Below are 20,631 nucleotides of genomic sequence, written 5' to 3'. Positions count from 1 at the left end.
GGCGGTCTTTCTGTTGCAAGAAGCAGCACTCAGTGGACCAACAGGGGAAACGAATCGATCTCGCCGCTGATGAAGGCAGGCAGCTGAGAGCGAGCGGCTCGCGCTGAGATGTTGCCGCGAGTTGCGGGAAGGTGAAAGAGCCGGAGAGGAGAAGAGAAGGGGGAGGGGGCGGGGGACCTCGCTGCTTATTGCGGGACCCCGATTGTGCCCTGCTCTCATCATATTTGGAGGTGAGGACAAAAGAAATAGAAAGGGGGGGATCGTTCAGAGAGGCCCTGGAATCCGAGTGTCGTGACGGCCCCCCCGACTGTCTGGACTGGAGGACGGCGGCGCGGCTCCACTCCAGCCCGGGGATTCCTGCCTCAGCAGCGGGCTTGGAACCAGCAGCCTCCGCGGGCCTTCAGGTACGTGCAGCTAGCGGCTCGGCTAACGTTAGCTCGCAGGGTTCTAATGCGGTACCAGCACGTCTCGCTGCTGGTTCCCTGAGCGGCATTCAACCCAAAGCGGGCAGCATCTGCACCCACTCGGAGCCCCCGGTTCTCCTCTCCTTCTAACGGACGCAAATTAGCTCCCCGGCTAGGACGCTAACCACCCGCCGCCCCGCTTTAATAGAAAAGAGCTCCTTTAGCTTAGCCTTCACTGAGCTAATTGTAATGCGTAGCTGGTGCGGCTAAGCTGCGAACGCTCACGGCAACATCGCCACATGAATAAAATGGTGGTGGAACATCGTTCATGTGCGTCAATGAGAGGCGAGTCGGTTTGTTTTTCCGCGGTTCGTTAGCGCCAGCGTCCAGACTTTCTCCTGATCAATAAGCAGCCTCCAACTTCACTGCTTCTTCTCCTTCTCCAAAGCGGCCACGTCGATCAGCTCCAGCCCCCCAAACCTGGCCGCGGAGAGGGAGAGTGGTCGGAGGGAACGTGCTTTCTAGAACATGTTGGAGTGATGGTTGGAGGACTGGCGTCCCCGCACTTCACCTGTCAGGTGAGATCAGTCCGCCCTCGCCACCGCTTGCTTTCTATGACGCTCTTCAGCAGTTACTCTGGCCAACCGTGCCGTGTTTTCGGAGCCAAACACCTGGACACCAGGGGTTTTAACAGCCGATCTGATATGGCTTGGGTTTATTTTGTCATTCTGTGTGTCAAAGATTGAGCATGATATGAAGTTGACAAGTCATTTTCCACCACCGGTTGGAGAGAAAATTACCCTTTAAAAAAAGAAGAAAAAAGAGTGTAAAACAGCGGAGACGATACATTCCAATCGTGATCATCATGACATCGTTGTCTTCTGCAGCTGAATGGACTTTTTGTGTTTTAGTTCTTTGAAATATAACAATGAGGATGAAAACCGAGTCCATGACTCACATGGACATGGTCGGTCAGGTGAACCTCGAGATGAAAGACCTCTTGTCACATGCTCCATTACCAGGAAGTAGATGAGCTTCAGTCGTCATGTGGAGAGTCTGAATTAAAGTTTGGGTCAAACCAAAATGAGGCAGGTCATGGCTTGTTGGACCTGATCACACTAGCAAATACGGGTTTTGGCGACCCAGATCTCAACCGCCGCGACAAGGCATCATCTCGGGAGAGGTCCTGAGGCAGACCCAGCAGGGGGAGGTGTGAGGAGTGAGGGGGGTCTGGGCCTCTTTATTCCGGCTGCTGCCACCACGACATGACAATAACTAATACCCGGCCCGTATGATGAGCCTTTATAAAGCTGACATGACTCAAAATTGAAAGCCATTAACCATGAAGAAACGGCCACTAACTGAGATGCTCAAATTCAGGTTGTGTGTTCTACCAAGGTGTCATGTTATTTTTGGGTTTACCTGCACTCAAGCTAGTTTGGTGTCAAGCTGTGACGGCTGCTCTCGAAAATTCCACAGCAGTAATTGGGTGTCTACTTTTCAAGACAAAGAGGCACTTCCTGTATTGTACTGACACGCTGAACCTTAAATACAAGTCAGATTCTTCAGTCTGGCTCCAAAGTTTATTAGTTTCTCTCAGAAAAAACATCACATTTCTTGACAAACAATAGCCAGTTTTGTGTCACAGTTTGAACAACAGCTTGAAGATCTTGTTCTGGTGGTGAAAGATTCCGGTGTCGTTGGTCTGTCAGCAGGTTCTCAATCACTCAGAAGAGTATTCAAATGCAGTTCTTGTGGCGTGGGGAGTTTTTTTTATGTGTTAACATGTAAAACAATGACTTTCTGACCTCCTCTTTCTGAATGTTGTCCACAGAGTTGTGAAGTCGCTGAGTCAGCTGCTCCTGAATAGGACTCAAACCTGATGCTGGATTTTCCTTCATGTGGACGAGGACTCATTTGGAAGTGTCAGATTCTTAGCGACAACGGAGAGGAGGGTAGCACAAGGAGGAATCGAGGAAACATTTCCGGAGTCGCCACCAAAAACTCTCGCAGTTGAAATGAACCAGTTAACTTCCTGGTGGACCGTTGAGTGACCAATACGTCGAGCGTCTGACGGGAGCATCGATGGAGAGTTGGCCTGCGAGAGTGAGGAGCCCAGATCTGCGTTCGGACGCTGGTGCCGCCTCCGTTTTCGTCCCACGCTGCTGTGAATCGGGTGCTGGCAGGAGAACGCTTCTGGAGGAACCCAGTAATTCTTCTGGCGGAATGTTGTTCCAGTGAGATTTTATTTTGCACATGGAGCGCCACACAGTATGATCTGACACGGCTCTGTTGGCTCGACCTGTCATCGTTCCGCTGAAAGACGCTTGAGGTCGGTTGCCTCATGTTGGAGTGCCAGTCTCCTGCCCAGTGCCAAACGTCCCGACTTCCCGGGAACAGATGCACCTTTTGAGCCAAGTTTTACTACTTTGCTACGTTTTTAAAGAGAAGATGGAGCGCATCCTTGAGTGCGCCTGATCGGTTATCGTTTGATCCGTCCCCCGAAGAGATCAGACTGCTCCCCCAGCGGCGGAACTCGTGTGTCCTGCTTCAGCTTCTACCTGCCTTCGGCTCTTTCATCGTCTTGTAATTAACCTGAAGCCTTTCACGTCATTTTCTGTGGAATATCAAGTCACATGTATTTTTTACGAACGTAAAACAAAAGAATGCAGAATTTTTCAAACAGTCCTGCGCCACACACACTACCAGGGTTCAGTGGGCGGGGTGGTGGAGGACCGCCGTATCCCCCCCAACCAGCAGACCCCCAGATATCGCCCAGGATGGCGGAGGACTTTGCTGGGATGCAGCAACCGAGCCTGCCCCGCAGCCATCACCACCCCAGCCAGTCCAGCCACATGCTGGCGTACGGCGCTCGCAGCAGAGCTGCTGTGGACCCCCAGGTGCCACAGGGTAACGTGCACAGCGGCAACAGTAGTAACCCGTACAGAAAGGAGACCATGGACTTTTACTTTTCTATGGGCGGGAAAGAGAGACACAGAAGAGGGACGATTGGTTACGGGGCTGGCCTTGGGTACCCCAGTATTGATGGACACTTGGCTCAATACCGACATGCCGGATCTGGCTCCGGACCACCATCCGGTATGATGTCCCCTTATCCCGTTGAGTATGGTACGAGCGCAGGCTCGGGGGCAGCGTCGGGAGCCTTCTCGCCTTCTCAGCAGTATAGTTTAAATCCTGCAATGCAGGCCGTGGCAGGTTCCCAGGTTCAGCCCCGGCAGCTGGGACAGACCTTTCTCTCAGCCCACCATGGTCAGCATCATAAGAACTATCCCCAGTCTGGGCACAGGATGACCCCTCACTACCCACAATACTCCCCACAAGGTGGGACTTCAACAGGGTCTTCTGGAATGTACAGCCCGCCTCCACAGAGATACGGAGATGGTGGGTTTGACTCCAAAGTCAACAGCTCTCCTTCGGTCAACCCAAGTGCAAATTCTGTCCCTGGACCAACAGCTGCAAACAACATGGGGCCGCTAGAGGGCGGCCAACAGAGCTACCACGCACCAAATTATCCCGGATTTCCACCACAGACGGCGTCAGTTAACAAGCAAGCCACGGCGCAGCAGCGCAACTCTCTGCACAATTCAGTGGTGGGTTATGACAACGCTAACAAGATGCAACACCAGGGTCCTTCTCCAGGCACCGCATATGCTAAACATCACCAGGCCTCAAATCACACTATACCTCAAGCAGTGTCTCATGAAATGACCAAATCCCCAATGCACCCCAACGCTCAACAAATGAATCAGAATTTCAGCCCCATATCCAACCCCTCTCCGGCGGCCTCTGCAGTCCATTCTCCCAGCTGTAGCTCCTCTCCTTCCCCTTTGATGGGCGTCTCAGACACACATGGAGCCTCCTCCGCTCATGCGCCCTCACACGCCCTCACGTCAAACCGTAGCACCCACAGTCATGGGCGAGCACTGCAGAACATGCCTCAGCTAAGCCCCACCCCCAACTCTAACAGCAGCGTCAGTAGTTGTGGTAGCAGTAGTAGTCATAGAATGCAGAACATCAGCGGAGCAAACAATCCTCTGACGTGTCGCGGCAAAGTTGCCGTTGGTTCTAGAGACGAGGGCTGCTCCGTTTACTCGGCTCCAATCGACAAGATGCCGGATTCTGGCTTGAACAGCCTGAACGCGCTCAGCTCCCAAGTAGCCAATTTACCCAACACAGTTCAACACATGGCACTGACTGACACAGTGCTTTCACAGAAAAGGGGGAAGGATGGCAGCCACATGCAACAGGTGACGCAGGGTCTGCCACATTCCCAACCACGGAGTCGGAATGCTAGCGCTGCCTCCAGCACTGGCACCGGCTTCAACCCCGGTGTGGGTGAAGATTCTCTATCAGTCGGAGGGTTGACGGGGCCAAAGCATGAAAGGGAAGATCATTTTGACGTTGAAAGTGTGAGGATGAGGCAAATTAGCGGCACCAGCGGTGGGTCTGAACCGGTTCATCCAGCGAGTCGTCAAACACATCAGCAGACAGGACAAGAAGTGAAGGTCAAAATATGCGACTCTCCGTCAAAAGATTCAAAAGCTAATGAAGTCAACATTCCTCCTGTGCCGTCGTCTTTCGCTGGCGATTCTCTTTCTTCGTCGCCTGCGTCTAACGCTGCCGGGCTTCCACCTCGACTCAACAACGTGCCAGAGCCAGAGCACGCGTCGAACCATAACCAGGGTGCTGAGAAAAAGACGACCAATGTGAAAAAGGAAACGATCAAAAGTGAAAACGAAGACGTGAAGAAAGAGAAAAGCACTTGTCAGATGCAGCAACATAAAGAAAACTGCTCTCGTGACGATGAGAAGGAGGAGAAACACACACCTGAGGACTCACAAAGTGCAGGCGGCGTCGGTGTGATCGTTTCAGCTCGCGGAGAGGGAAGTCGCAATGACAAGAGCAACAATGTTCAGGAAATCTCATCGGTGGAAAAACATTCACAAGCTTACTCAACACGAGATTCCAGCAGTCACAACGGGGACGAGGGTATGGACCTCAGTCTGTATTCCTCCCATCACCAAGCCCCGCAGAAGCCTTTTTTTGGTCGGCTTCAGAATTCTCCCCAGTCTGGATCCAATAAATACGCGTATCCAGAATCGACATATGGCTCAAATTTGTCGATGAAGAACAGGGGGAGGGAAGACTCGGGTGCTGCAATGGAATCCAATTCAAAATACTACCAACAGTCACATACTGGTTACGCTGCTACGCACCCAAAAGATATTGGTTCCGTCGCCGAGGCTTTGGCCAAAAGAGCCCAGGGGGCTGGGGCCAGAAGTCACGAGGAGAATTCTCAAATGCAGCAGTTTCCAAGTCTCCTGCAAGAAGTTCTGCAAGGTTATAACCTGGATAAACGCTATGGCCGACCAGAACAAGCCTTCCCCGCACATGCTCAGCAACTGTTCCAAACAAGACATTCTTACGGCATGAATGAGAGTATGAGACTGCACAGTGGGGTCCTGGAGGCTCCGGGGCAAATGAGCAACTCTGGAAAGCCCCCTCATGCAAACCAGAGACATCGAAGTGATCCAGCTTTTACCACAGATCTTCAGTGCTCCACTAAGTCAGAGCAGTCTGACACCAAGTGTTTTCAAAAGGCCGAAAAAGTGGGTGTGTCCCAGAGTCATTTACCACAGACTGCAGAGACTCAGCAGCCGCCGCCAAAACATATAAACTTGGCAGACTTTTCCCTACCACAGAGAAAAGCTTCATCGACTCAGTCCTCTGCTGTGCAAGAGCTGCTCCTGCAAGAGCCAGAGCCGCTGTCAGGCAGCGTGGGTGACGGCGAGTCTCAGAAATCGTTAGCCCCGTCAGAGCGTCGCTCCGTCATCTGTGATGTGTCCCCAAATCGACACAATACACCAGAGAAGGAAAGCGAAAGGGAGAGGGAGAAAAGTCAGAGCGGGGCCACCGTCATTCAGACGCCATTTTCCTCCAAATCGGAAGCCAATGATCTGAGCAAGAAAGAGAGACTGGAGAAGCAAATGGGTAAAACAGACACCGCGTCGAAGCAGCTGGACACAGGTTTCAATGCTGAGCATGAAGGAGGCGCAGCTCAGGATCAGGACTTCCATTCCAAGTCCTCTCATTCATCTGTGGTGATGAACGCCGAGCACTACAGACCAGCCCATTCCCACGGCACTAATCCTCTGTCCTCGCCGCCACGCCATCCGTCCTACCTCCATGGTGTGGATTTGTCTTCGAGTAACGCCAGCGGTTTCCCTGCCTATCGCTATGGAGACACCAGAGATGCGGGTGTGTTGCCACGGAGCGGCTCCCATTTTCCCTCTCACCAGTATCACATGTCCTCTCAGTTGCAATCTGCAAATAAGCTTCAGATGTACCCCCACGCTCGAGGGCCCCCGCACCCCCCACTCAACATGAACGACTGGGTGAAAGCAATGAACAGGCCGTCCAAGGAGATGATGCTGCTGCCAGGTTCTCCCCCGGGCCGACACAAGATCAGCCCTCTGGATCAGAGGCAGCAGCGTCTGATCTCTCCCCCGGATGCTGTTGCTGACCTCCACAGCAACAAGTTGCTCCAGCAACAAAGCTCCTACTTTGACATGAAAATGTGGGAGTCGAGTCACGCGGCACGAGAAGGTCCGAGGATGATGGAGGGAGAATCATACTTCAGAGCACAAGTGCCTGCTCCGCCGGCTGTGTCGGTGGCTTCCCACAAGGTTCCTGTCCCTCATCCAGCCGAACCTGATGTCTCTCGGGGCGCTGCCGAAGAAACCAAACCCCCCAGTGCTCTTCCCGCATCTGGCTCTATTAAGTCTCCTCCTGAGGTGAACTCGACTCAGCCCTCAGTTCAGCGACACTCCAAAACAGGCAGCAGCGGCGACACAAACCCCTTAATGTTGAGAAGAAGAGTTCGGTCTTTCATCTCTCCGATTCCTGCCAAAAGGCAACTGCAGGACCCATCTCTGCAGCGGGCTGCCACAAACTCCCATCACTCCCCTGCTGCTCACCCCGAGTCTGCCCGTAACAACGATGAGGACTACACTCATTCCGATGGTCCCCGCCTGTCCTCACCTTTACCCAGAGATTCCTTTTCACAGCCGCTGTCTCCGTCAGGTGGGAAGGCAGTGCCTCACAGGAAGGGCAGGGGCTTGAAGCTTGAGGCGATCGTGCAGAAGATCACGCCGAACGTGAAGAAGCCTGCAGGTCAGCTAGACGATGGAGCCGGCCATTACCTGAGCTTCTCCCACTCTGAGCCGTTCAGTGACTCTCAGGACCAAGACTTTTCCAAACTAGCAAGAGCTTCAGGAGGGGACGACGCCTACATGGATGAAAGCAACTCATTAAATGATTTGATTCCTTTCCGAGGCGTCGATGAAAGCGGGCCTCTGCCACTGTCTGCCTTCCCGTGTGACCCAAAAGCAACTCAGCCGAAAAAACAGGACTTTGACTTTGGACTGGGATCAGCTGTGGAATCCGTGACAGGGGACAAGGATGATTTCACTTTGCTGGGGCCGCTGCCCCCTCCGCCGCCACTGCCTCGCCCTGTCCAGTGCTCCCCTCCTCCGTCTTCATCCGCCCTCTCTGACATTCAGAATTTCACCAACACCTATCAGCAACTGGAGACCCGGCGAGGGGAACAGTCGGCTGCCAACCTCCTGCGACAAAAACTCCAAGAACCTGGCATGGGATTTAATGATTATCCAGGCAGCAACTACTTTGGCGCTGCCCCGGCCCACCAGGCCCAGGGACACATGCTGAATCGACAGCATCAGATGTCGTCTGCTCGGTCTGGTCTGTCCCCACAGGACTGCAAGCCACCAGAGAGCACGGTACCTAAAGGCTATTTCCCATCTGGCAAGAAGAAGGGCAGGCCTGTCGGGAGCGTGAATAAACAGAAAAAGGCACAAAACCAAGCCCAAATACCAGCGCAGACTCCGAGTCAAAACACAACTGTCAATGCTCCGCCAGCTCTGCCCACTCCTGCTACAGCTCCGACCCAATCTCAGCCGCCCGAGGAGCCTGCAGACATCACCGAAGCCTCTGCCGCGCCACCTATGACTGACCAAACCAGGGAGCTCCAGCTCGCTCCACCTGTTCTAACACAGGAAGTGAAAATGGATGTGGAGAGTGAAGATACACCGCCAGAGACCGACGCCAAACCTCCGCGCCAGAGACGGAGAGGTCTGAAGAACGACAAAGAGCAAGCAGAAGGAAAAGGCCGACAGAGGATGAGGAGGAGAGGGGGCGTGGCAGTGCCGCAACTCATGACCAAAAACGATCTTGACGCTCCAGTGGGTCCAAGAGGGACCCTGGCCACGAACAGAGCATTCCCAGACCCGGCTAGAAAGGGCCCATTCATTCCTCACATCCACGTGGAGAACAAAATACCAGAAATCGGAGCCGTGTGCACGATTGTGAACGCTCAAGAGGACAAGATGAAAGGAGAGCGCAGCGCAGTCGGTGGGAAATCAAGTGGCAGTGGAATAGATTCTCTCCTGACCTCAGCCTTGTCCTCGCAGTCATCCAGAAGAGAGCGAGAGCTGGAGACGGAGGAGGTGGAAACCTCACTGCAGTCGGGGAAAGCGGTCCCTTCGTCCGGTTACATCGTTCCTGGACCTGTGCTGACGGAGACCAACCACTCTGGCAGGCTGCTCTGTTGCCTCTGTCAGAAGTGGGCCAACTATAAGCACCTTGGGGATCTGTACGGGCCCTTCTATCCCGCCGAGTATGCCGCCAAGCTCCCAAAAAACCCACCCCAGGTTCGACAAAGTCACTCAGCCGCAGCCACGAACAAAGGGGGACCACATCCCGACATGAATCCCCTGAACATGGTCCCAGAATCGCTGGCTGACGGGCAGTTCAGCAGGCTTCTCGCCAGCAGCGACTTCCCCAACAGTTTGGTCTCCGGCTCGCTAGGTTTTCCCGCTCCGGTCAGACACGCCTCCTTCAAGGAAGAGCCGATGATGGGGCCGGGCCTCGCCAGCTCTCACACTAAACCATTTTGGGACATGCAGTCGGACCACAGACCAGCACCGGAACTGAAGCGAGAGCCGGAGCCAGAGTTCGACCAGCACCCGAGCTACACGCAGCAGTCAGAAGAGGCCCAGCGACCCCAGCACAGGAAGCTGACCTCCCACCCCCGCTTCAAACGGCGGCAAAAATCCAGCGAGAAATCCCCCAGGATGGTTCCGTCCAACAGTAAGGCGTCCCTGCCCTTCCAGCCTCCGCCTCCCGCCCTGGACTCCTTAGGACCGCTGGCCCAACTGGCCCAGCTGCCTCAGATGCCCATGGACCCCGAGGAGCTGTGGGTCCACGAAAGCTGCATCGTGTGGACCAGCGGAGTTTACCTTGTGAGTGGGCGACTCTACGGCCTGCAGGAGGCGCTAGATGGTGCCAGAGAAACGGTGAGTCCCGCCTCCTGGCCCCTTGACTGACAGCTGTGAACAAGGATGTTTTGTGTTGCAGAGCTGCTCGTACTGTGAGATGGTGGGCTCCACCCTGGGCTGCTACAGTAAGGGCTGCACGCTGCGCTACCACTACCTGTGCGCCATCGAGGCAGGTGAGTCTGGCGCCGCCGCTTGCCTCATCCTGGTCCTCCCCAGTGGTCCTGAAACCTTCTCTCTCTCTCTCTTTCTCTCCAGACTGCTCTCTGAACGAAGACAACTTCTCGCTGCGCTGCCCGAAGCACAAGGTAAAGAGAGAGAGGTTGGTCTCTGATTTCATCCAGTCAGAAACTTTCTTCTGCTCTTGCCGTTGGTGCAACCTTCCTTGTTGGCCGTCCGTCAGCAGTGACCTGCTCCCTTCTCTCTTTAGTTTTCCCAGAGCGTCCGGACCGCCAAGTCCCAGTACCTGGAGCAGTCGGAGAGAGGTTGAGGACGGCACGCCGAGCAGATACCGTCAGTTCAGACTCACTCTCCTCTCTCTGTCGTCCTCTGCTTGAACTAACTAGACCTGGTTTCACTGTGTGGTGATGCTGCGACTCGTGAGCTCAGACCAGCTGCAGCCAGCGCTTAGAACTAGACGCTGGCCTTCAGTTGAGCTGAAGGAGGTTCACTTCTGAACAGCCTTTATTTCCCTGGATACATGCAGCTGTATTGTCTTGTTGCCATGGGAACACAGCTTTGATTTCAGCAAATTGAGACTCCTAAAACATCAGGTCCAGCTGTGGCCGTCGATACGGCCACTTCCTGTCTCTGGTTTCCTCCCACAGTCCAACTCAAACTGGGCTGATGGTCTGTTATACATGTTGGGCTGAGCAGGAGGCCTGCCTCCCGGGTAGCTGGGACAGGCTCCGCCTCCTCCTCCCCCTCGATCCTGTGAAGGATGAATGAGTGCGAGACTCAATCACAGTGGCGGGAGGATTTTCTGGTAGCGAGTCGTTCAGATGAGTTTCTACTCTCCAGTATTTTAATTTTAATAATCTGTTTCCCAAAAAACTGGAGACCCTGCCTTCAGATCTAGATTAAAACAGCTGTTGACGGATCAGGGGTGGGGAAGGGGGGGTGGGTTGCGGCAGGAACTACACGTCAGCGAGCCCACTTCGCCGCCACACGTCTATTTCTTTCATTAACGCTCCGCTACTGTTGCTTAGATATGATGCGTTCAGGTGCTGCCGGAAATCCCAGCTGGCAAACTCGAGGCCAAGTGTGTGGTCTGGAAACTCCGGGATGAACCGGAGCGAACCTTCCTGAGCGAGTCAGACGTGGCACGAGCTTTCACCTGAAGGCAGCACCTGAATGCATCACCTGTGGTCTCTGGAGGTGTGAGGTGTGCTGACCCCCTCTCTGTCGCTGCTCCCCCCAGGTGAGTTGGGAAGGACCGAGAAGTGATGTTGGCCGTGAGGACGCCGGACCACCATCTGCTGACAAACTCCAGTGAATGTACAGTTTCTCCTCTGGATCGACAGACTTTTCGAGAGAAACGTTTCTTTTCCCCACCTCCACAGCAGGAAGGACTCTTGGACGGCCGCGAAGGAGAAGAAGGACCTGTTTGGGCCCCACAGTGTTACCGTTCTGGGACGGACCTGAGAGACGTCCAGTATTTTGTCATATCCGCCGGATCACTCTTATGTTAGTCGTCAATCTTGCGTATCCTCGTCAGTATTTACTCATCCAGGTGGAGCGGACGCTTCTCACCGCGCTCAGTTTGGGTCATTCCAAAGCCGGAGAGACTCCTGGACACTTGTTGCCTTGGAGGTCGGACATGCGTTGCCTTTCAGACGCCGTGCGTGTGCGCGTGTGCGACAAATGCTTTCTGAGTCCATTCTTCAAAAAGTGTTCTTATTTTTCATCAGCAAGTTTCTATGCTACAGGTCACGTTATCACCTTATTTTTCAAGAGACTGGTTCCAGACTGAAGTCATGTGACCTGCTCGGGTCGGCGGAGATTTAAAGGAAACAATGTCAGACACGTGTATCACCTACCTGTCGATGTGTACATGAATACGAATACACTCCAACATGCTTCAAACGCTCCTCCTTGTGACTCCGTGTGCGACCTAGTTTGACGCTTCTTTTTAAAGGTTTTTATCTCCAGACCTGTTCGACTGGGGGCTATTATGGGATGCTGTCAATCTCACATGAAGGGGATCTAGTTTGTGGAAGTTGTTGAGGTAAGTAGAGCAGGCGCAGTCCTGCCCGCTTCCTACAGGGGGCGCTGCCTCAGCCACAATACGTGTGTTTGCTCCCTCGTGAGAGGAGCTTCACCTGCAGTTCAGATTAGGTCCGTGGCTGGAACAGAGTGAAGCGAAAGTATTTTAACTGTAGAGAATACGTTTTTTGTTTGTTCTTAATATTAATGTATGTGGAGCCGAACTAGCCTAGCAACTGATCATAGTGGGCACTGAGCTGCCAAAAAAAATATTTTGAAGGGGAAAAAAAACAGAAAAAACGATCTTTTAATAATGAGTTAAACTGCCAGAAAATCAATTTTGTTTAAAAAAAATGAATGCTTATATCTATTTCAATAGAAGTTGGCCATGTATATATATATTATATATAATATATGTAGATTTTTTTGGATGTAAAATTAATTGTGTTTAAAAAATATACGTATTGAAGATATTTTTAAAACAGAGGAACAAAAGGAAAAAATCAAGCCACATGTTTGATAAAAGATTTCTTTAAAGGGTTTTTTAATTAATTAAATGTATGTTATAAAAAAATAAAACATTTTAGAACAAATATATATAATTCCCCCTTTTAAAAAAATTATGGTTAATTTTACATTTTAAAAAAATCTTCTACGTCCTCACTTGGCCCAGTGGGTGGTCTTAATGTTTTGGCAGGTCAGTGCAGCGTTGCTGGTGTTTCTGTGGTGGGATGGAGTGATGAAATGGTTCACGACCCCTCAGAGGTCATTGCGAGGCAATATAGTAAATCTGCTTCCAAGGTCGCCGCGGGATCAAATCAAGAGTCTGGACTGTGGCGGTGGTCCGTCGCCGGTGAGGGAGGGGCCACCGCTGCCGGGATCAAATTGGAGCCCAAATGAAAACAGATGGAACAGAGTGGCCTGTTTTGGATTTGTATGGATTAAAGATGCGTGTGTGTGTGTGTGTGTGTGTGTGTGTGTTCGCAGCTCTGTGTGACCGACGGATCGTCACAACGGTCAGTCGGCTCGCCGAGGTGGCCACGACCACAACTGTCCGCTCCTCTTCTGCTGCAAGCTCTCGTCACTGGAGGAGGAAGGACCTGATGCTGAGGAGAATCCTGAAGGAGGTGAGATGGGAGTGTGATCGCCTTCATCCACAATTGCAACTTCACCAGGAGGAGCCGCAGCAGGGGTTGTGACCGGACCTGCTGCGGCTCCTCCTGGTGACATCATGGAGGAGGTCTCGGGCTCGAGTCAGGAGAAGCTACCGGCGCTGAAGAAGGTCGGTGTGTGACGGAGTCTCCTCCCTCCAGCACCTTCACGATGGCCTTCCTGCAGCAGATCCGCTCGCCCCGGCTCTCCCTCATCCAGACGGTTGTGTCCCTGCTGCTGGGCACTCTGGCCCTCACCTCCCCCTACTGGTGCGTGGGGAAGCAGAAGGTCCCCAAGCCGCTGTGCTCGCCTGTCAAGCACAGCAACTGCATCCCGGTGCCCGGCGTGTCCAACTCCTCCAGCATCCAGTTCTCCTGGGAGACTGGCGACGACCGCTTCGTCTTCCCATCCTTCCACACGGGCCTCTTCCTCATCTGTGAGGAGAACATCTACATCGACGAGTGGGGTGAGACCTCATCTTCCCATTCTCTCAGTGTCATGTGACCCCGAACCAGCGGCCCCGTAGGACTCCCAGGTGTCACGGGTGATTGAGATAAGTGAAGTTAGAGCGTTGTGTGTGTGTGTGTGTGTGTGTGTGTGTGTGTGTGTGTGCTGAGATCCCAGAGTGATGCAGCGGCCAGGAGAGGCCATGAAGAAACGGGGACAGGTCATCTGATGCTACGAGGTCAAAGGTCGTGAGTCATTCAGGGCAAGTCACATGACGAGTGAGGGAATGTGAGGTTTGAATTCCACTTGTGCACTCTGGTTTCCTCCCACTGTCCTGTAAAAGCTTCACTTCTGTAGGGTGAGCTAGAGCGTGATGTCATGGTGATGAGGTGAGAAAAGTGGACATGAGGCGGTGTGTTGGAGGGAAACCAGGTCTGGTGTGTGTGTGTGTGTGTGTGTGTGTAAGAGGATTACAGCCTGTGTGTTCTGCACACAGAGATTTAGACCTCAACAGCTCCACTCAATTATGGATTAGAGATCCGGAAAGAAGGTTAATAGGATTCATGAACATTATTTTGGGATGAATTCTGCGCCACAGCGCTCGACCTCACCGACTAATTGTGACGTCACTTCGCCCACCGTGGCGTCTGTGGGATCAGGTCTCCTGCAAATCTAATGATCTTCTCTCATCATTTCATATGAACTTTAATCTGATTATTCCCATCCGAGTGAGACTTCGCTGTTCTTCCTGGAGTCACTCATTGGACAGGATGGTGCGGGATCACGTCAACAGATAGTGGGAGCAGATGAAGAGGTGGATTTGGGGGCGGAGTTAGGGAGACCGTGTTGCCGGTGAAAGAGGCGGAGTCGACCAGTGAGGGTCAGCGTGAAGGTGGAGAACTTGCTGAGCAACAGAAGAAGTGACTCCTGGATCGTCTCTTTCAGAGGAGAAGTGTCGTGACTTCTACTCTCTGACCCCCGAATCTGAAACAGGTGAGACTTCCTTCTTCTTCTCAAACCCTCTATCACAGGAGATTCTCACTTCTTTTTAATATTTTTAATTTTCTTTCATTTTAATTTTCTTTTTTCCTTCCGAATATTTTTACAACTTAAACACACTATATTTTTGAATCCCTTTCAAGAAAAAAAAGAACATGAAATATACTTTCCGTGTCATTTATTTTCTGCAGCAGCCTATTGTTTTATTTATTTTGTGTTTAACCGTGTTGTTGATGCGGTCGTCCCTGCTGAAATCCACTGTTTATTTCTCCCATCTCCCTGCTGACGCCGAGCTTCTCGTGTCTCCCTCCCGCAGCCATGATGTGGCTGTCTCTGTCACTGGAGCTGCTCTACGTGGGTCTGCTGGCCGTCAGCTGCGTCCTGCTGCTGCTGCAGCTCGCCATCCACGCCTGGCGCCCGTCCACGCAGCGCTGGGGTCAGCTGCTCAACGCCTTCGCCGCCGTCTTCACCGTCCTGGGAGGTACCGTCTGTGTGTGTGTGGAGGATGCTTTGTCCTGCTTTGCGGGGTCAGGTTAGCCATGTGTTTTGGATAGTTAGATTTAGGGGGAGAGGCTGGGGAAAGGGTGATGGCAGTGAGCGGTCCCCACAGGGACAAGTATATGTGTGTGTGTGTATTTCAAGTTCTTAACTATCAAAGCAAAAAAGTAGCATGGTGGTGTTTGGGTTGTGACGTGTGTCTGTGGGCAGGTCTGCTCGGGATGGTGGGTCACATGATGTACATGCAGGTCTTCCAGACCATCGCCTCCATGGGGCCGGAGGACTTCAAGCCGCACAGCTTCGGCTACTCCTGGGCCTTCTAGTGAGTCCTGACTCTCGTGTTCGGCTAAAGGCTTCAGGCTTCTGTGATGTCACCAGCTGACCCGGGTCTCTCCCGCTCCCCCAGCGTCGCCTGGTTGGCCTTCACCGTCTGCATGTCTGCAGGCGTCTCCACCCTCAACAACTACACCAAGAAGGTCTTGATGGTGGGGCCCAGACTGGGCTCGAGCCTGAACCCTTGGAACCTGAACTTGGTGGGCTTCCTGCCGCCGGCGCCGTACTACGCCTCCACCAACACCGCCTTCATCTTCTCCTTCCCCCGCTCCCCGCCCCGCATCTCACACCTCTCCCCCTACTACCGCCCCCCCTCCCTGCCCGCCCCTCTGCAGAAAGCCCCGCCCCCTCAGGCCGACTCCTTCCCCTCTCCTCCCTCGCCTCACCTGACCCCCTACTGCGTCCCCCTCCCGTCTCACCAGACCCCCCTAAACGGACTCCAGGAGGACCAAGTGCCACAGTTCCGGTCGGAGAACGACTACAGTCCCCTCTGACCCGCCCGGGACCCACAGACACCAGCTGCTGACCTTCAGAGACTTGTTTTTGACTCGGCCGTCTTTGCTGACTTGTTCAGGCTGAGGACCTGTTCCTCCTCTCACCGCCTTCGAGCAGCTCCATGACGAGGCGAGGCGAGGCGTCGCTTTAGAATCAAGTTTTATTGTTGCAAACTCACGGTCCAAAAACAAAATCTCAAAATAAACATCGGACAAACAAACAAAGCCAAAAACAGGAAACAGAATTATTTACACTTTCATCTCAGTTTCCTTCTGTGGCGACACAAACTGATGAGTCGGCAGTTTGTGACGTTTGTTACTGCCGGGATATTTATTTATTTATTTCACGCCCACGAACTGACTCTGGACACAAGGTCACATGATCTGTCACATGATCTCAGCAAATGATCAACTATAAAGAAAAAAAACACCCCTTTCATCCAAACACTCGTTTTATACGTAAATCTGCATCAAATAAAAAAGGTTTCGTCTTCACTCGGCTGGTTGCTGGTTCCAGACCTGATGGTGGCAGCTGCTGCCCCGATCTCAAGTCATTAGCTTAGCATGTTAGCACGCTGACTCATCAGGATTGTTTTGATAGGAGGGCATCACAGTCAGTTGCTGAATCACGAAGGTTGTGTGATGCTAGGTCGCGGCATCTCAACGTCATTAGGAGACGATGGTATCGGTATTGATCATTAGCCCCGATTAAGTTGAAGAGTGTGAGAAAGCAGACGCACATGCAAGGTCAAGGTCGGACGCTCGGAGTGAAAGATCAGGCTTCCATGTCGGTCCAATACCTAGCATGACCGCTAATGTAGCAAACAGAAATACATAGAATAGAATCAACTGTTTTGATGGCTGGAACTAGTGTCCTGAGGAAAGTGTTAGTGTGTCAGCTGGCTTGTGGCGAATTTGAGTTTTGCTAGCCGACAGGTTACGGTTGGCATGATTGGGGGTACGAGTGGAACATGGCACAAGGGAGTGACGGGAGGAGCCGTCGGCTGACGTGGAAGTCTCAGGAAGTGTGGTGGCAGGAAGTCCGAGTCAGGTGATCCAGCAGGTGTAGGGCTGGCGGGAGCCGCGGCGGCGTCCTTCTTAAGCCGTCTTCTTACGCAGCACGAAGTAGGTGATGGAGGAGATGAAGGTGATGGCGAAGGAGATCCAGGCCAGGATGTAGCAGTGACCGTACCAGCCGAACTTCTCGTCCAGGTGGAAGCGATCCGTGTAGATGGAGGCAGCGATCATGATGCAGAGACCTGCGGCCAGCGGGGTCAAGGGTCAAGAGCTGAAGCGTGCGCGTCACCCACCGTGTTTGATCGACTCACAGGCCAGCATCTGGAAGATTCCGGAGATGGTGAAGCGTTGACCTTTAGCCAGAGTGAAGAGCTGAGCCACGAAGACGAAGATTCCAATGATGGAGAAGATACAGGCCAGCACAGCGCTCGCCTGCACCGCCTGGAGGTAACCTGCGGGGGGCGGCAGAGGGTCAACACCAGTGCAACACTTGGGCAGAAGCATCATTTGGCAGGTGAAGTCGGCGTTTCTCAGCTGGCGGCTGGGAAGCGGACGTGCTGCTTCTTGTGAGCTCCCGCTGGAGCAGGCCCGTCCTCCGACACATTCCTCCGGTGAGTGTGCGGCTCTTACTTTCTGGGTAGTGATCCGGCAGGTCGGTGGTGTTCCACACGCCGTCGGTCTTCACCCATCGGAACCAGATGTCGGTGGAGATGGTGTCGGTGAACCACCAGGCCTGAGGAGCACATGACCGTCAGCAGTGTGTGGATACAGCGGCCTGTGTTCTGCGAGTGTGTGAACATGTTGTGTGTTTGTCTGCTTACCGACTGTGTACATTCACATTATATGAGACAATCCATGTGTGCGTTTGCTCGCGTGTGTGTTTAGCTGCACTTATGGGGAGCGGGAAGCACACCTACTTGGGAGGACTTTTTTGCCGGTCCCCTGGAGGTTCAGCCTCAGTTTGAGGGTTGAACCTTCAAAATAAGTTCTGGTTCAGGTGAGCCATGTGTTTTGTTGAGGTGAGAGGCTGGGGAAAGGGTTATGGCAATGACAGGTCCCCACAAGGATGTAATTTTTGCCAGCTCGAGTGGATGTTTTGGTGTGTCTCTCGTCTCATCTGTGTGTGTTGGAGCAGGTGAGAGTGCGAGTGTTGGGACATCTGGAGCTGCCGTCTGAAGAGTGTGTGTGTGTCTGTGTAACATTCCACAGATTGTGTTTCAACAGCTGCGCACTTCAACGTCTGACAAACTCTGGACTGTAAATGTTAGAAGTGTCAGGTGACGACACACAAACACGTCGATCCAGTGTTGACACTTCAGACAGGATGTAATGCGGCGGCACCTGGTGGGTGTGTGTGTGTGTGTGTGTGTGTGAGGGGAGGGGGGGTTGGTGCGTCCCTGCCCGACCCTGACCGTCGCCACTAACTACAAGCTTCTCATGTGATCCTGTCATGTGAGCGTGTTTGTCCCTGCGCCCTAGCTAGCTGGGACAGCTCGGTCTTACGTTGTCGATGGTGGCCACCAGCAGGAGGATGATGCCGATGATGTGCAGGACAATGATGGCGCCCAGAAGGATCAGCATGGTGTCGCTCTGCCGAGAGAGAAACTGGTCAGGCGGCTTCCAGACTCACCTACGAGGCCAAGTCATTAGCACTTGAGAAGAAGAAGCGCTGGAACACCTGAAGCTCAAGCGACGTGTACACACTCATCTTCATAAATACACTCGCCCCGAGCCAGAACCAGGAGCTGGCAGGCTGCTGGGGTGTGGCCCGGCTGCCTTTCTCACCGCCGCCGCAGCAGCAGCAGCAGCGGGAGCTGGTCGTAGTACTGCAGCAGGCATCTCGCACCCCGGGTGTGGTGTGACGCCACGGGAGCGCGGGTCATGAGGCGTTGCATAACATTTGATTTAGAGCTGGAAACTGAAGTTGGACTCAGGCACTAGTGAGCGACTGAATAGCTCGGGAGAAGGGTGCGGCTAGCGTTAGCAGAGCTAGCATTCTAGCTCGCAAGCAATGCTAACGTTAGCGGGTGGGTTTGAACCAGTAAGTTTAGTCAAAAATGAATACAAATCATCACTATAGCAACGTTAAAGATGGAAGCTCAACTGACTGAATTAGGATCTGCCTGAAACACTGTATTGTCAGGCCTGGGGGTCAGGTGGGGACACACTCCTGTGGCGTGGAAATGCTCAGGCTCTGGGAAGTGAGTCACACTTGTTCAGAGAGTCTCTGAGAAGTTTTCACTCGGGAATGTTGGGATGGATGAAAGAATTGAGAAGTCAGTTGAATGGATGGAAAAGGGCATCCGATTTTCTTGGGACAGGATGGATGAAGGTGGTGTCCTCAGGTCAATCATCCACCCTGGACTCGGGGCAGAGCTGCTGGGGCTGAGCTCAAGACTGCTGTGTTTAAATGATGATTTTAAAGACTGAAATGTAATCTGTAGTACCGAAGGCCATCAAGAGGGGGCGGTATACCGATGCATTCCCAAATTCAATTGAAATTTCTCTTGAGATTTGGAACAGCTTATGTGTCCATGCTGGAACTTGTTCCCAGGACTCAAATACGAGGTCGCGGTGTGAAACATTTCTCAAACACCCAACACAACAGATACAGGAAGAGTCCCGAGCCAGAGGAGTTTTACAAGTCGAGACTCTCAGCCTCTTCATGGGCGTGGCACTGCCATGTTGCTGGCTTAGATCAAGGAGAATGGATCGGCAAATGGAGGAACGAGTGGCTCACACCAACGGGATCACAGCTTAACACCAAACACTGAGCGGGCGTGGCCACTCTGAAGACTCAAACCTGAGGATGAGTTTAAATTCAAATACCCCAGATCAAACAGAGCATTTTAATGATACGTGTTTCATGTCAGTGAATTGAATTTAGAAGAAGCACAGAGGCTCAGATGCTCAGTATTTTTATCCTAAAAATATAAGTTCAGATTTATTAAATTAAATATTTGGTTGAAAAAGCAAATTTCATTTCATTTCGGAATGCAAAATGATGATGTTTGTTTTCATAAAGCTTCCGTAAAAATTTCTCCATTCATTCCCAAGTGGGTGGAGAAGGTTGGGTTCACGTGGAGCAGCTGTGAGCAGGTGAGCTCAGCACCTGTTCTTAGACTCAGATCGTGAGAACGGAGCGTCGGTTCTGCGTCGCTCGCCGGTCTGGACTTGTCTGAGCGCCAACGTGCACCCGGCCACTCCTTAAAATAACTGTGGGAAAGCTGCCAGCGCGCACCCCTCTGCTGCAGACACCGTTACTCAACCTGCGGGTGCGGCCTGAGGGCTCCTCGGCCCGGAGTCCGGTTCTGCTCCAGACCTCTGTGCCGCCTCTTTAAGGCTGGTTTCTGACCTCACACAGGCAGCCAAGGGCGTGAGCAGAGGAAGAGGCACATCTGGAATGTTGTGCTTCGCTGCCTCTCACACACCCGCACGGCTTCGTCCCTCACACAAACCTCTGCCAAAGTTCAGCTGCAGCAGGGAGGACGTTTTCAGAGGCACCAGCAACGCTCACTTGCACCGAACACATCTGCTGTTCAAACCCACGCTCCCCTCTTCCCCGCCGTCCCCAACAGAACCAGAACCGCAGCAGCATGTGTGAGAGAGAAGAGCAGTTGGACTTACTGTGTGAAGGTCTCTTCAGGTCGAACCTCTCCTGCTCTCATAGACGCAAAGTTTGGACTCACACTCTGAAGTCAAACATCA

General features: G+C 52.8%; 3 protein-coding genes across 6 annotated transcripts; 2 read left to right on the top strand and 1 right to left on the bottom strand.

Moving 5' to 3' along the window:
- tcf20 (transcription factor 20) lies at nt 1-12,217 on the top strand. Of its 3 annotated transcripts, none has more exons than XM_053852068.1 (7): nt 1-404; nt 853-982; nt 2,239-9,799; nt 9,861-9,954; nt 10,037-10,086; nt 10,209-10,291; nt 11,199-12,217. In XM_053852068.1, the coding sequence occupies exons 3-6, from the start codon at nt 3,071-3,073 to the stop codon at nt 10,266-10,268; spliced, it is 6,933 nt and encodes a 2,310-aa protein (XP_053708043.1). In that variant the 5' UTR covers nt 1-404; nt 853-982; nt 2,239-3,070; the 3' UTR covers nt 10,269-10,291; nt 11,199-12,217. The 3 variants fall into 3 exon arrangements, with proteins under 3 accessions (XP_053708043.1, XP_053708041.1, XP_053708042.1); XM_053852066.1 differs by having other exon boundaries at nt 10,037-10,100; nt 11,199-12,216; XM_053852067.1 differs by lacking the exon at nt 853-982 and having other exon boundaries at nt 10,037-10,100; nt 11,199-12,216.
- Nucleotides 12,218-13,003: 786 nt separating this feature from the next.
- Nucleotides 13,004-17,462, top strand: LOC128751572 (germ cell-specific gene 1-like protein). 2 transcript variants are annotated; one of them, XM_053852684.1, is made up of 7 exons: nt 13,004-13,110; nt 13,297-13,601; nt 14,528-14,575; nt 14,898-15,062; nt 15,290-15,401; nt 15,486-15,612; nt 15,748-17,462. In XM_053852684.1, exons 2-7 carry the CDS (start codon nt 13,307-13,309, stop codon nt 15,904-15,906), a joined length of 906 nt encoding a protein of 301 aa, XP_053708659.1. In that variant the 5' UTR covers nt 13,004-13,110; nt 13,297-13,306; the 3' UTR covers nt 15,907-17,462. The 2 variants fall into 2 exon arrangements, with proteins under 2 accessions (XP_053708659.1, XP_053708658.1); XM_053852683.1 differs by having other exon boundaries at nt 15,486-17,462.
- On the bottom strand, nt 16,050-20,631 carry LOC128751574 (epithelial membrane protein 2-like). The gene is made up of 5 exons (XM_053852685.1): nt 20,551-20,631; nt 18,427-18,513; nt 17,554-17,656; nt 17,235-17,375; nt 16,050-17,165 (listed from the first exon to the last, which is right to left on the bottom strand). The coding sequence occupies exons 2-5, from the start codon at nt 18,502-18,504 to the stop codon at nt 17,005-17,007; spliced, it is 483 nt and encodes a 160-aa protein (XP_053708660.1). The 5' UTR covers nt 18,505-18,513; nt 20,551-20,631; the 3' UTR covers nt 16,050-17,004.

The sequence above is a fragment of the Synchiropus splendidus genome, chromosome 19 (assembly GCF_027744825.2).
Source record: "Synchiropus splendidus isolate RoL2022-P1 chromosome 19, RoL_Sspl_1.0, whole genome shotgun sequence".
Lineage (NCBI taxonomy): Eukaryota > Metazoa > Chordata > Actinopteri > Syngnathiformes > Callionymidae > Synchiropus > Synchiropus splendidus.
This window is presented reverse-complemented; position numbering and strand designations above follow the sequence as displayed.